This window comes from Scophthalmus maximus, chromosome 15, assembly GCF_022379125.1.
Source record: "Scophthalmus maximus strain ysfricsl-2021 chromosome 15, ASM2237912v1, whole genome shotgun sequence".
NCBI classification, from domain to species: Eukaryota; Metazoa; Chordata; class Actinopteri; order Pleuronectiformes; family Scophthalmidae; genus Scophthalmus; species Scophthalmus maximus.
The window spans coordinates 5,484,665-5,496,828 of record NC_061529.1 but is presented as its reverse complement, the minus strand read 5'-3'; the positions used below and the strand labels follow the sequence as shown (position 1 = coordinate 5,496,828).

General features: G+C 43.8%; 1 protein-coding gene across 11 annotated transcripts in view; it reads right to left on the bottom strand.

The window, feature by feature from the left end:
• The window catches only part of syne1b (spectrin repeat containing, nuclear envelope 1b), a 71,444-nt gene that overhangs the window by 31,927 nt on the left and 27,353 nt on the right, over positions 1 to 12,164 (bottom strand). For 10 of the 11 annotated variants that reach the window (XM_047327184.1, XM_035611346.2, XM_047327178.1 and 7 more), the window contains 31 exons: positions 11,887 to 12,090; positions 11,588 to 11,795; positions 11,166 to 11,278; positions 10,786 to 10,991; positions 10,548 to 10,697; positions 10,144 to 10,435; positions 9,861 to 10,033; positions 9,406 to 9,715; positions 8,794 to 8,958; positions 8,194 to 8,550; positions 7,914 to 8,050; positions 7,420 to 7,597; positions 7,116 to 7,298; positions 6,860 to 7,003; positions 6,223 to 6,378; positions 5,719 to 5,883; positions 5,457 to 5,629; positions 4,999 to 5,152; positions 4,610 to 4,753; positions 4,121 to 4,285; positions 3,682 to 3,999; positions 3,344 to 3,499; positions 2,910 to 3,080; positions 2,476 to 2,802; positions 2,230 to 2,382; positions 1,875 to 2,042; positions 1,525 to 1,701; positions 1,262 to 1,408; positions 1,039 to 1,164; positions 567 to 743; positions 18 to 283 (listed from right to left, as the gene is read on the bottom strand). In XM_047327184.1, the coding sequence (XP_047183140.1) occupies positions 18 to 283; positions 567 to 743; positions 1,039 to 1,164; positions 1,262 to 1,408; positions 1,525 to 1,701; positions 1,875 to 2,042; positions 2,230 to 2,382; positions 2,476 to 2,802; positions 2,910 to 3,080; positions 3,344 to 3,499; positions 3,682 to 3,999; positions 4,121 to 4,285; positions 4,610 to 4,753; positions 4,999 to 5,152; positions 5,457 to 5,629; positions 5,719 to 5,883; positions 6,223 to 6,378; positions 6,860 to 7,003; positions 7,116 to 7,298; positions 7,420 to 7,597; positions 7,914 to 8,050; positions 8,194 to 8,550; positions 8,794 to 8,958; positions 9,406 to 9,715; positions 9,861 to 10,033; positions 10,144 to 10,435; positions 10,548 to 10,697; positions 10,786 to 10,991; positions 11,166 to 11,278; positions 11,588 to 11,795; positions 11,887 to 12,090 (5,963 nt within the window). The remainder of the gene's footprint in view (positions 1 to 17; positions 284 to 566; positions 744 to 1,038; positions 1,165 to 1,261; positions 1,409 to 1,524; positions 1,702 to 1,874; positions 2,043 to 2,229; positions 2,383 to 2,475; positions 2,803 to 2,909; positions 3,081 to 3,343; positions 3,500 to 3,681; positions 4,000 to 4,120; positions 4,286 to 4,609; positions 4,754 to 4,998; positions 5,153 to 5,456; positions 5,630 to 5,718; positions 5,884 to 6,222; positions 6,379 to 6,859; positions 7,004 to 7,115; positions 7,299 to 7,419; positions 7,598 to 7,913; positions 8,051 to 8,193; positions 8,551 to 8,793; positions 8,959 to 9,405; positions 9,716 to 9,860; positions 10,034 to 10,143; positions 10,436 to 10,547; positions 10,698 to 10,785; positions 10,992 to 11,165; positions 11,279 to 11,587; positions 11,796 to 11,886; positions 12,091 to 12,164) is intronic. The other variant, XM_047327183.1, reaches the window with a different exon arrangement.

Sequence of the window (12,164 nt, the reverse complement as noted above, 5' to 3'; positions counted from 1 at the left end):
TTGATGTACAAACGCACCTGGCCAGGTTGTCCCACTCTTTGGACACCTGTTCGAACAGTGCCTCCACCGCAGAGATACAGTCATGGTATTCTTTAGACCTCTGCAGGTCCTCCTCCCTCTGGCTCTGCAGCTTGTTGGCCTGGTGACAGAGCTCAAGCCAGGAATGACTCAGACGGTCAAGCTCAGCATGTTCTGGAGAGTCCTGGCCACTCGTCAACCTGCTCACAGTTTCTGTCATCTTGGTCAGGATACTCTGTTTAGACTGGAGTTGCTGGCTGCAGTCCTGTGACACAAGAAATATGTTGGTTGGTAACAATAAATACACACAAATAGAAGGCAGATCTTCATTGAATCCCCACGCAACCAATGGCAACATGTTGCATTAGATGGTAATATAAAAATCGCCAACATAATCATGTTTAGACTCACTGTACAAAACACATATATGATATATGTGAATTGCAATTAACATTTAAAACCAAAACACTTTTAATGGGGATGATTTGGAAAGCGTTCCCCTTTGTGTGCCCTGTCAGTGGATCACTGGTTATGAAAATGTTCCATACCTTGGCTTGTGACAGCATGTTTTGTGCTATCTTGGTCTCCAGCTCTGCCGGTCTTCTGGAGAGGTTGAGGAGCTGCTGCTCCATGTCCTGGAACAGGCTGGTTAGATCTTGTTTTTGATCCTTGATCTCTCTCCAGCCCTCTGAAAGCTCCTGTGCACTGGACATCCTTTCCTCAATCTGTAATAACACATTTGCAGTGAATATTTGCAGGATTAAATATTCATAGATGCAGAGCAGTTGCAATCACAGTGCATGTCATGCTGCTTGTATGAATTTTAGGATGGATTATGATTATCTGTAGGTCAATATGAACTGGCCATGGTATGCCTTATTTTCAGTATTTCATGAAAATGTGTCACAATTTTTAATATGTCAACATAATGTTATTTAATTACATTCCGTGTTTGAGTCTTTCTTATGATACACTAATCATTTATGTTGTACAGTGGACAAGGAGGTAACATTGACTGACCGTGAGCTTGACCTGCTGCACCTTTGCAGCTGTCACTCTCACAGCATCGTCAGACAGGTCACACACGGAACACACCAAGTCCAGGTAAGTGCTGGCCTGCTCCTGAAGGGCCCTGTAGTGCTTCACCTGTGTGTGCACGAGCAATTAATATCAACAAATTACAACAACAAAAAAAGACTTAAGCACATTGTTGCCGTCTTTGCATTCTGAGAGTGTCATCTACCTGCTTCAGTGCCTCCTGCAGCCCAGATGGTCCCTGTTCGTTCAGATGAAGCTCCTCCTGCACTGTGGAGAGCCAGGTCTGACACTGCTGGAGAGTGTCCTGATGACTAACGTGTTTCTGCAGCTCCCGGTCCAGACTCTGGTACACCTGTTGGACAAGGTGAGGCAAGCCCTTAACTATCTCTACATGATAAAATAAATTGCCAGGTTTTCCTGACAACGATCAAACGGATGGACATATGGTTGTCGACTTGAATTACTCACACGCTGGGCAGTGCTGCATATGGCAGAGTAGCTATCTCTGGTCCCTTGCTGATGAGCCTGGACCTGTTGACTGATTTTAGCTTGGACTTGGTCTGTACAGCTGGCAACAAGACCATCTCCTTTCTGCCTCAAGCTTGTGACACGCTCCTCAAAACTGGCTATCTCCTCCATTATTGCCTAAAAAAAGCATAGGCAGGTATTTGAAAAAGCAGATCACAAAAATATGATAATCCATGAAATGTAAACCAAAATGACTATGAGCTAATGTAATCATATTAATCCCGATCTAACACTACAGTAAGAAATAGGACTAGAAGTAGTAGAAGTAGGACTGTGACTTAGTTGGTCACCTTGTGTCGGGCAAGTTGCTGAGTGGCCATCTCCATACTGCTGGTCTGCATGGAGTCAAAAGTGACCAGCCTACTGGACATCTGTAACAGCCATTTCTCAACCTCTTGCAACTCGCTGTTGTAATCCTCGTGCTCCTTGACCCACTCCACCAGATTCTGGACCTGTGTCTGAAACACAACACGAAGCGAATCTCATTAAAATTTGAGAAATGTATACTGGTGCATTGATTTGTGACACAAAAGCACACAGAAGTGTTACTTTTGCAGTCTTAGCTTACATCATGTAATTAAATGGCATCATAATAGTAATTAAATAAGCAATCAGTAGCAGAAACAGACGTAACAGTAGCCATACCTTAGTTGCCAAGCAGAGGTCTTGGTAGTCGGCCTGCAACTTGTTCATGTTGGCACTTATTGTAGGGTCGTGGACTGTGTCAAGCAGGACCTCTCCTTTCTCAATGACAGATTTCACTGCTGACTCATGAGATTGCACTGTCTGCTGGATGGTCTGCAAACATGAAACAGAGTAAAATATTGCAATCAAATCACCATTTTTACATTCTTTTCAAGAGAGAAAAAAAATGAACCAATATTAAGTTACCTTGTATTTTGCCAGCTGAGCCTTCTTCTGGTAGAGTTCAGCTTTAGGTTCTACACTTGATGCTACAAAGTTCTTGGTCTCCATCACCCACTGGGCCTGGCCCTTGTATTTATCCATAAAGTCTTTGGAGAGTGAGATACATTTCTCGAGGGAGCTATGCTCTGTGCGCAGGGCTGCCATCAGCTCCTCTAGTAGGAGGAGGCGGGTGTCCACCTCCTCCTTTAGCTGCTCTGCTTCATGTTCCTCCAAGAAGGCCATGGATCGCTCCGTCTTCTCCCTCATTGTCTTGAGGTAAGTGTGACCTTGCTCCATGTCAACCTGAAGAGCCTGAAAGGTTCGAGGGCTTGTATTATTAAGTTGTACATCAATTGTAAGATTTTTGAATGTTCAGACGAAAAATATACAAACGGCACACGTTGTATTTTAGAGTGTACCTCTAGTTTCTTCATCTTTCTCTCCATGGCAAATCGGTCCACTACGTCTACACTTATAGCCACAGTGCTGAAGCTCGTCTGAGCTGTGCTGAGCCAGTCTGAGAAGGTTCTGAAGACACACTGTGCCTCTTCAATGCTGGAAACCTCCTCCTGCAGCTGTTTGATCGTCTCCTGCAATACAAAGGAAGGGGATCATACCAAGTTAGGATCATCTTTTCATCGTATCTTTTCAAAATACAGATTTACAAAAAGATTGATTCATCTGGATATAAAGACCCTTTCACCATGTTAAAAGTAACCAAGTTAAACCAATCAACAATCATGCATTTAACTATGTACTTTATGTATGAATGCATGCTCTGTAGAGGTATATATAACATTCACAGCTATGTGTTACTGTCATACTGTGTGTGCTGAGTTCAAGGAGACGTTACCAGTAAATGCAGAAGCAGCGCATGGTAGCGGTTGGTGATCTGTGTGGCTCTGGTACTGATCCGGCTGCTAATGTGAGTTTCATCAAGAACCTGCTGAGCCAAGAGACTGAGGCCCTCCATCTCCTCTTGATAAACCAGCACTTCCTCCTGCCAGCTCTGATAAAATAAGCACCATGAGACAATTGGATTCATTATTTTCCTTAAAATGAAAAGTTTCATGCAAGCTACTTGAAAACTGTGGGAAACGGCACTGAAAACTTACACACTATGATGAAGATGAACACAATGGTGATGAAAAATATTTTCTTGTACACACCGTCTGAGCATACAACACCAACCTTTATTAGCTGGAGTTGAGCATCTTTAGTGGCGAGGTCCGAACGCCGATTGCTACGTAGTTGTGCTTTGGTTTCCATGACCTTTAACCAACTGTCCAGACGCTGGAACTTCTGCTCCATCTGCCGCAGTTTAGCCAGGGCGCTGTTGAGCTGGGCCCGGGTGTCGGCGAGCCGGGCCTGGTACAGCCTCCACTCCTGCTGCAGGGTCTCCAGTGCTCGGTCCTCTATCTGAGGCATACCCAGGGGAATGACCAGTTCTCGACTGACCAGTAGTGTGTTCAGCAAAGCCTGGCCCTCTGTACAGCGCAGCTGCAGTTCCTGTAGTTTCAGAAGGAAAAATATTGCTTATGTGGAACAGCATTTCAAGCTCGGCATGAGTAATAGTAAAACAATTTGATGTTTGTGTTATTTACAACAACATTTCTGATAATTTTCACACCTGCAGCTTTTGGAGAGTCTCCTCCAGCATATCAACATCACCCTCCAGCTGCGTGTAGCAGCCAAGCTTCTCTTGTTCCTGTTCCAGCCAGTCCTCGAAGGCACGGAGGCCCCGTTGATACTCCTGGTGGGATTTTACCAGTTCCTCTGCTTTGCCTACTGCCCTCTGAGAACACAGAGACAATTGTTTCTCACTTTTTCTTTGACATTTCTATTGTTATGCAGCTACTGCTATGGTATCTTCACACCCAAAGTGTTTCAAGCTGTGTGACAATAAGTTACAATAAACCTCATTATATGACAATCGATCATAGCCTTATAATATAATAAAATGTTATCACTGGATTAATTTAAGTTTTTTGTGCGGATACGTAACATATAAATAATTTTGAAAGAGCCTCAGAAATGTAAACTGTCATAATACTGAAACAGAAATGTATTTAAAATACGAATAACTGCCTAGCGTTGGGCACATTCTGCTGCTGGTTACCATTGCATTGTCTTTGATGGTGTTATAGCGCTCTTGAAGATCTTGGAGCTCCAGCTGAGTGACATAGTTCTCAGCGATGCTGGCACTCTTTGCAGTAATCGTGTCCAGGAGCGTGTCGTGACTCAGCACTTCTTCATACAGCAACTGCAACCACAGGGAAGAAACATGATCAATCAACTGTGCATCAATTCATCTGAATACCTATTGTGGTTAAATGGCTGTTTTCCTGAAGATTTGAAAAACCTGGACTGCTCATTTTTATCAGTTGTAAATTTTAGGTTTTGAAATTGAAAATATCAAGTATCTGAAAGACTATTAGAGTACAAGTTAATTTTCTTATTCACATTTAAGTCTTAATAGTATAAAAATATGACAGAAGATTGCAGTACCTTGGATTTGCTCAGATTAGTAGTTTTGTCTCTCATCTCTGGACACTGTTTATCAGTGGGGTCAAGACTCTCCTCCACACGTTCAACCCAAGCCACAAACTGTCGTACATCCTCCTGGTAACTGGTCCACTGAGACAGGGAACCCTCCAGCTGACTGTCAATTTTAAAAATGCAGTGTGACAGTGTGAAAAAAATCAGACAATGGTACGGAGGTTGTAGAAATGGTTACAATGCAAGACCTGGTAAAAAAAAAAAAAAAGCTAAGTTGGAGGAAATGCATACAGATATGCTATTAAATAAAGAATAGCATACACTACCCAAAAAAAACACTTTCTATTTTTTATAGTTAACAGTTTGGTTGTTTTTTTTTGTGGACCCTGCTTTAGCTATGAAGCTACCAAATATATATTTGAAACACATTTTAGGTGTAATACTGTAACTTGTGGTAGAAGACAAACCTTTTGCATTGAATAGAAGTGGAGAGCAGAGCATCCCAGGAGTCCTTTAGCTCCTGTATTTGTTTTTGGACAACAGGCACTCCCTCAGCTGACGTGTTCCTCTGAACTGACTCTCCTCTTGTGATCAGCATCTTTAGCTGGATCTCCTTCTCCTGACGAGCGGTCAACAAAGCCTGGGGCAACAATCATACTGGTGTAATTATTACAACCCTATTAACACTGACAACTAAAAAATTTGAAAACTACCAGTCACTTGTTATACCTCCAGCTTGATCATTCTGCTATCAAGAACATTTTTGTCCGCAGTGGGGGCACAATACGTCTGCAGCATGTGGCTGGTGTCAACCACCCAGTTCTGAAGCTCCTTCAACCCTTGGGAAAAAAGCTGGTGCTCATTGACTATTCGATCGATCCGAGATGCCTTCTCCTGCAGAGATGCAAGGCAGGACACAATTCGAAAACACAATGGGTTTTAGAGATGAAGTGGCTCAACCTGAAAATTGCACATTCCGAGTATTTGATGACAGATACGGATTTAGTACAACAGACACAATGGACATTAACTTGTTCATCCTGCGTATAAGACTTACAGTAACAAAAGAAAGAAATTAGTTTTTAATTGTTGTGAGTTAGTTCCTTTGTTTTTTTTTCAATCTTAAAATAGTGTTAAGTCAGAGCTCAATCCAGCCTAGTGCCTCAGTCTCCACTCCCGCTCCACCCCCAGGAAAGCCCCAGTGCACAGGCAGATAGATAGGCATTACTGTACCTTGGTCAGGTTGGTTAAAGCTAGGTACTGAGCAGAGAGTTGCGAGACACGGTGCACAAAACCCTTGCCGGCCGCGTGTTCATCCCACAGCAGCTGGGCCTTCTCTTTCAGCCTGTTCAGCTGAACTTCGTGAGAGGCTAACTCCTCAAGCACAGACTGGAAGAGCACAAGCAGGTTGTCAAAGAGGCATGCAAGCTGACACGCAGATATAAGACAGTTAACGTCAGATGCAGGCTGAGTGGTTAGAGATGGCAACATGGCAAAAGAGAAGAGAATCAGATATTTGGTCTGTGTTACAGTTGGTAAAGCTCTCGGTTGTCATAACGTGCAATCAAAACCTCCAGAAATAGCTGGCAGACAGTTCGAAAATACACTTTTAAGAATAAAGCACAAATTTAATTTCTATGATAGTACATGAAAATAGCAAAGAAAAGCAGAAAGGTGGCATCAATCTAAACAGCAAGCTACTGGCAGTCAGCAGAAGTTCTTGGCAGTGCTTCCTCGGCAGTTGTTGTTTAGCAACGCTAAAATGATGTTACACGCGAGAGGTGTAATGGTGAGATTCTGCAAATGACAGGAGGGGACAGGTCGCACATGAGGAGCATTTAAAGCTCAGTGGAATTTCGGACACCGTTACCTGTAGCTTGTGAAGCTCTGACTTCTTGGCGGTGAGATCATGAAGCCTGGTGCTGCTCTCCTGTACAGCGAGCTCTGTGGCATTCAGACACTCCTGAAGGGGCTCGGCACACGCCTCGAAATCCTTCATCTGAGACAAAATGTTCTGAAAACACACACAAGACGTTAAACTGTAAAGGGATTGTTGAGATGTCACCCTGATTTTAAATCTATTAATACACTGCAGGTTCTTATAGTGTGGATGCCATGATGCCTACTTGTAGATTTGCTTCTCTGTTGTGCAGGTTTGACATCATGTTTTTCCAGTCCTCTTTGGCAGTGTTCATCTTTGCCCGAACGGCATCAACTTTGTCTTTTCCTGCGACACTAGAGATGAGCTCACCGTTCACAACCACTGCATTCAGCTTTGACTGACCTGGCTCCCTGTCACTGAGAAACTCCTGATATGAGAGGCAGAGGAGATAAGTCAAGCGTGAACTTAAACTCTTTAACCGTACAGCTTTGGGGGATTTGTTTACAGTCAAATTCTGTTTTCAGGGCATTCGACTTTGAGTGCTTTACCTGAATCTTCTGCAAGCTGGATGAGGCCTCGTTTAGATTTTGAGGTACGTCAAAGCACTTGGCCGTGTTGATTTTGGCGTAGACCAACCACTGCTGGAACTCTCTGAAGGCTGAGCGGAATCCTTGTTCCAGCAACTTCTCTTTGTTCTGGCACTCCCTGGATGCTTGGAGACTCAGGCTAGAAACAAGTAAATAAAATAAAATGCGGTTCAATGCCACAGTACCACAAAACCTTTTTTTCACAAAGGTATTTTGCCTTTAATTGAAAGCGGGTAGCACAGAGGCAGACAGGAAACTATGGGAGCAAGGTATGATATGCAACAAGCTTTGCAGCCACAATCCAACTGTCATGTTTGCAGCCATGTGATATCCTGTACAATGATCTGAACAGTAACATTTTGTTGATTAGATATAAAATATCTTAACGCTAAATCTACCAACACTATACCTTGAAGAACCACTAATACTATGACCTATATTCACAATGATCTCACCTGTTGTATTCCTTGATAAGACCTGACACTCTCTCAGACTGCTTGCCCATGTCTCTGGAGAATCGGCAGAGATCGTTGAGTTGAGTCTTTAGACTATCAGACACTGGCTCAGCTTTGACGAGTTCCTCTAAAGTGTCCTGGATGGAAAAAAACAGTGATGAACAATCGCAAAACATTCATTAACACTAGCATTTCATATGTTCTCGTAAAGTACTGCTTTAATTGCTCATTTCCAGATAATTGTGGCTTACAATTATAACAAATATATGCTTAGACCTACTTTTGCTATCTGCCAACGTTTCACAGCCCCTTCACCATCATCTGTTCCCTCTTTGTTTGCCAGCCGTAGATGCCAGTGCTGTAGCTGACGGCCGAAGTCATGCAGGTCCTGCCCCAGCTGTGCTGACAGACTGTTGAACTCTAGTTCGGAGCTGGCCATCTGGGAGAGGGCAGTCTCCAGACTAGCCCGTGTCTGCAGCGCACCACGTTCCCACTGGTCCCATGATGACAACAGGGCTGCTTCCTCTCGCTCCATAGCCTCATAGCCCCCTGAGCCAGTGTGATCTCTTGCCACCGCCCCACATCTTTGAACCCGGTTCAGCCTCTCTCTGCCTCGCTGCTTAGAGTCAAGCAACTCCTAGAAGGAGAAACATTAATGATCACCTCTGCCGTATTATTCCAGAAGATCTTAAGTCAAGCTACAATCCACTGAAAGGAGCCAGCTAAACCGGTTGAAACACCTACTAAAAGTCTCCCAGGTCATTTATTTTAGAGTCCCACAGTAGGTATGATACAAACCACACTGGAGGGGCATCCACCTCTCAACAGCTAACTACAAACAGATTTTTTGTTTGAAGCACAGCATCCTGACGCTTCTCACCTGCACCCTGGAGAGCTTTCTTTTAATAGAGCCTGAGTTTCCTGACAGGTCCGACCAGCGCTGGAGTTCTTCTTTCGCTGAGATCAGCCAGTCATTGAAGTCTCTCACAGCATCAAGATATTGCTCATGTTCAGACAAAATGTTTTGCATGGACTGTACTTTACCCTTTGGGGACGAAAAAGACAATGTTAACACCAAGTATTAGATATGAATGAAATAAGAAATAAAAAAAAACTCAATACAAACATTTTTAAAAAATGAATGAGGTACTGTGTAAATATGAATGTGTAAAAACAGTAATTGCATTAGCCTAATTTCTTGCCAGACTAGGTGGAATGGGAGTTTGCAACTTTTTGGAGTGACACAGTTAACTATTTAATAGATTAGTATACTGGCCCTTGCTTAATATAAACTGTCTCTCAATTTGGGAAACAAGCTGGGGCAACTTATTCCACCTTCACAGAAAAGGGTCCCATGATTATCTGCCCTGTGTTCTTTAATGTTTCTCATCTGCAGATTCTTTGTGCCTGATCCTGTTTTCCTTATTCAATCATCTAGAGTTCAGCAGGTATTTTTACAAATACTATCAACCTATGTCTGTGTCTAGATCACCTTGACAACAGCTGCGATATCAGCAAAATGCGCATTGAGCTCTGCCCTCGACTCTAGTCCAAAGGTCTGGTCTCCAGTTTTTTCATGCATCTCCACTGCTTTGTCTGAAAGGCGTGACAGTGCTCCTGCGTGAGCATCCACGTCAGCCTGGATGGCTCTGAGGCGCTCAAGCAAAGCGCACTTCTCTTTGAGGCCAGGCTGCTGAGGCAGAGTCATTCCCAACTCCTGCTCCACTGACTCCATCCACTGCTGCAGCTGGCTCTTACTTTCCTGATAGCTGGTCCACTGGGCCACGGTCCACTCCAGGCGACTGCAAACATTGATGAAATGCTATTACAAAATGCAGAATTGGGTAAAACATGATGACCTATGGTGTCATTGTTAATTTCCACCCAGTCTGACAGTTCTCCCTGCGAAGAACGACACCGGACAGCAGAAGAGAACACGTTTCCTACCTGTGGCAACTCATTGAAGTCATCAACATATTGGCCCAGGCATCCTTCAGGCTTTGTAGCTGTGAACAAATGGCCTCCTGTCCCTCCAATCTGCTGTGCTTCTGAACCTGTTCTCCTTTTCCTACTGTCATGTTGAGCTTCACCTCACCTTCACCTTTCATTAGTAGGATATCCTACATGTTTTACAGCAAATAGAACAAAAACATTTCATTGTTTCAAAATGCATTCAGTTGAAATGGATTCCAAAATCTGTACTTTTTAAAGCAGATCTTTATTCACTGACCTGTACGAGGCCGAGCCGTTTCTCCAGAGTCTCTTTATTGCCAACTGTGCTGTTAAGTGAAGCCAGGCGCTCCTGGACTCCGCTAAGCCAGGTCCAGGTAGTCAGCAGTGTCTCTTCAAAGGCCTGTTGCTCCTGTAAAGTGAGCTGGCAGCTGCGTAGCCTCTCTCTCACACGCCTCAACAAGGCCTGGTACTGTGACTGCAGCTGAGCCGACACCCTCGTCTCACTACCGTCGCCTCGTCCACCTTCATTTAGTGCCTGGCCCTCCTGACCTAGGCGCTCAAATGAATCCCTGAATGGAAAGAAGTAAAATATTTTAACATGTGTTATGATGAAGGAATGAAGGAAATCATTAGAGGTTCTTAGATTCAAGATAGTAAAAGCCTATTTTAGAGAAGAAGCACCTTTCTTTGAGCACCTCCTGCTGAAATTCCTCCACTTGCTCGAGCACAGCCTTTTCAGGACCACGCTGCTTGGCTTCCATCGAATCCGTGGTCATCCTCTTTTCCATGTGTTCCAACCACCACGTGAGTTTCTTGAGGCGCCCCTCAAACCTACAAGGAATTTTCAAAAAGATATATTCATAAATGGAGGGGTTTAATAAAAAGAGTTTTACAGAACTATCTTGTGTAGTTGTCTTACCCCTTCATGAGGGAGGCACTGTCCTCCAGGATCTGTTGGTTTTGTCTGCACTGCTCCACAAAGCTGTCCCAGTCCTGCTGGATGGAGGAAAGGTGCTGCTGGACCTGCCCAGCACTGGCTTTGGGAAGATGGAGTAGGAGCTTCTCTCCTTCCTCACAGACCTGTGTAAGACGTACCTCACCCTCCTCCACACGATCCATGGCGCCCTGACACACAACCCAATTCACTTTAAGCTTTATATTTGCAATTGGTGGCATCTATGAGATTTTTTTAAGCAGGACCGTAAGTTTATTTTTTCATTCCACTGTCCTTCCCATCAAAGACTATAACTTTGTTAAATCCAACTGTGACAATGGAGCATTTAGGCTTTGGAGCTTTACCTTTAGTTTCTGGAGTTTGCGTTCCACAATTTGAGTGTCTCCAGATCGGTCAGAGCATTCTTTCACTATCTCCCTCTGTTCCAGAAGCCAGCGATGAAACTCCTGAACCAGGTCTGAGGAGCAAGGAAAAAAAGAAAAACAATGTATTGTACACTCAAACAGAAGAAAAATGTGTTCTTCTTGCAAGTGCAAATATAAATTGGCACTCAAATATACATGTCATCCCTTTTAAAAGTTGGAAAAGGAATAAAATGTCAGACGCTACTTGTGAAGTATCTAGAATGTACTTAATACAATTCACACACCAGAAATGAAGTATTACAATAGTGTTGTATGTAAGCCACTGCATCAAGTAACCAATTAGTGAAGCTACACATTTTCTTCATGTTCATGTTCATCTTCATGTTTTTCAGATTTCTCACCATTGAACTGCTGCTGAAGACAGTTCTGCAGCGATGCCAGCGTCCTGGCAGAAAGCTGGTTCACAGACTCATAAGTCTTGATGAGATCGGTGAGTGCTGAGCCCAGACCAGCCAGCTCCTCAGAGGGATATTTTCTACACAGGGTGTTGAGGCTCTCCCTGGTGGAGTCAATACTTCCCTGCTGATTTTGCAGCTCTTTCTGAAGGTCCTTCAAAACAAACAGAAGCCGATTTGCTTCCTTACATTCTAATCACTGATATTTATAGGAAAAGATGTGCTTTTTGTGAGTAACAATGTACCTTCACTCTGCAGATGTCCTCAGGATCGGATCCAGCAGGAGAGGAAACCAGGGAATCCTCCATACTTTTCAGCCATGCAGACATCTGTGAGATGTAATCTTCCAGCTGTTTCCTTTGGAAACTGAAGTCCATGAGGTTTCCCCGGGCCTGCTCGTGTAGCTTCTGAACACTGCTGATTTTCTTCCGCAGGTCATTTTCTAGCACCTGAAGCAAGCAGAGTTAAAGTTTATTCGGGACCCGTATGCATTATGCAGACGGGATCCCGACTTCTGTAGGGT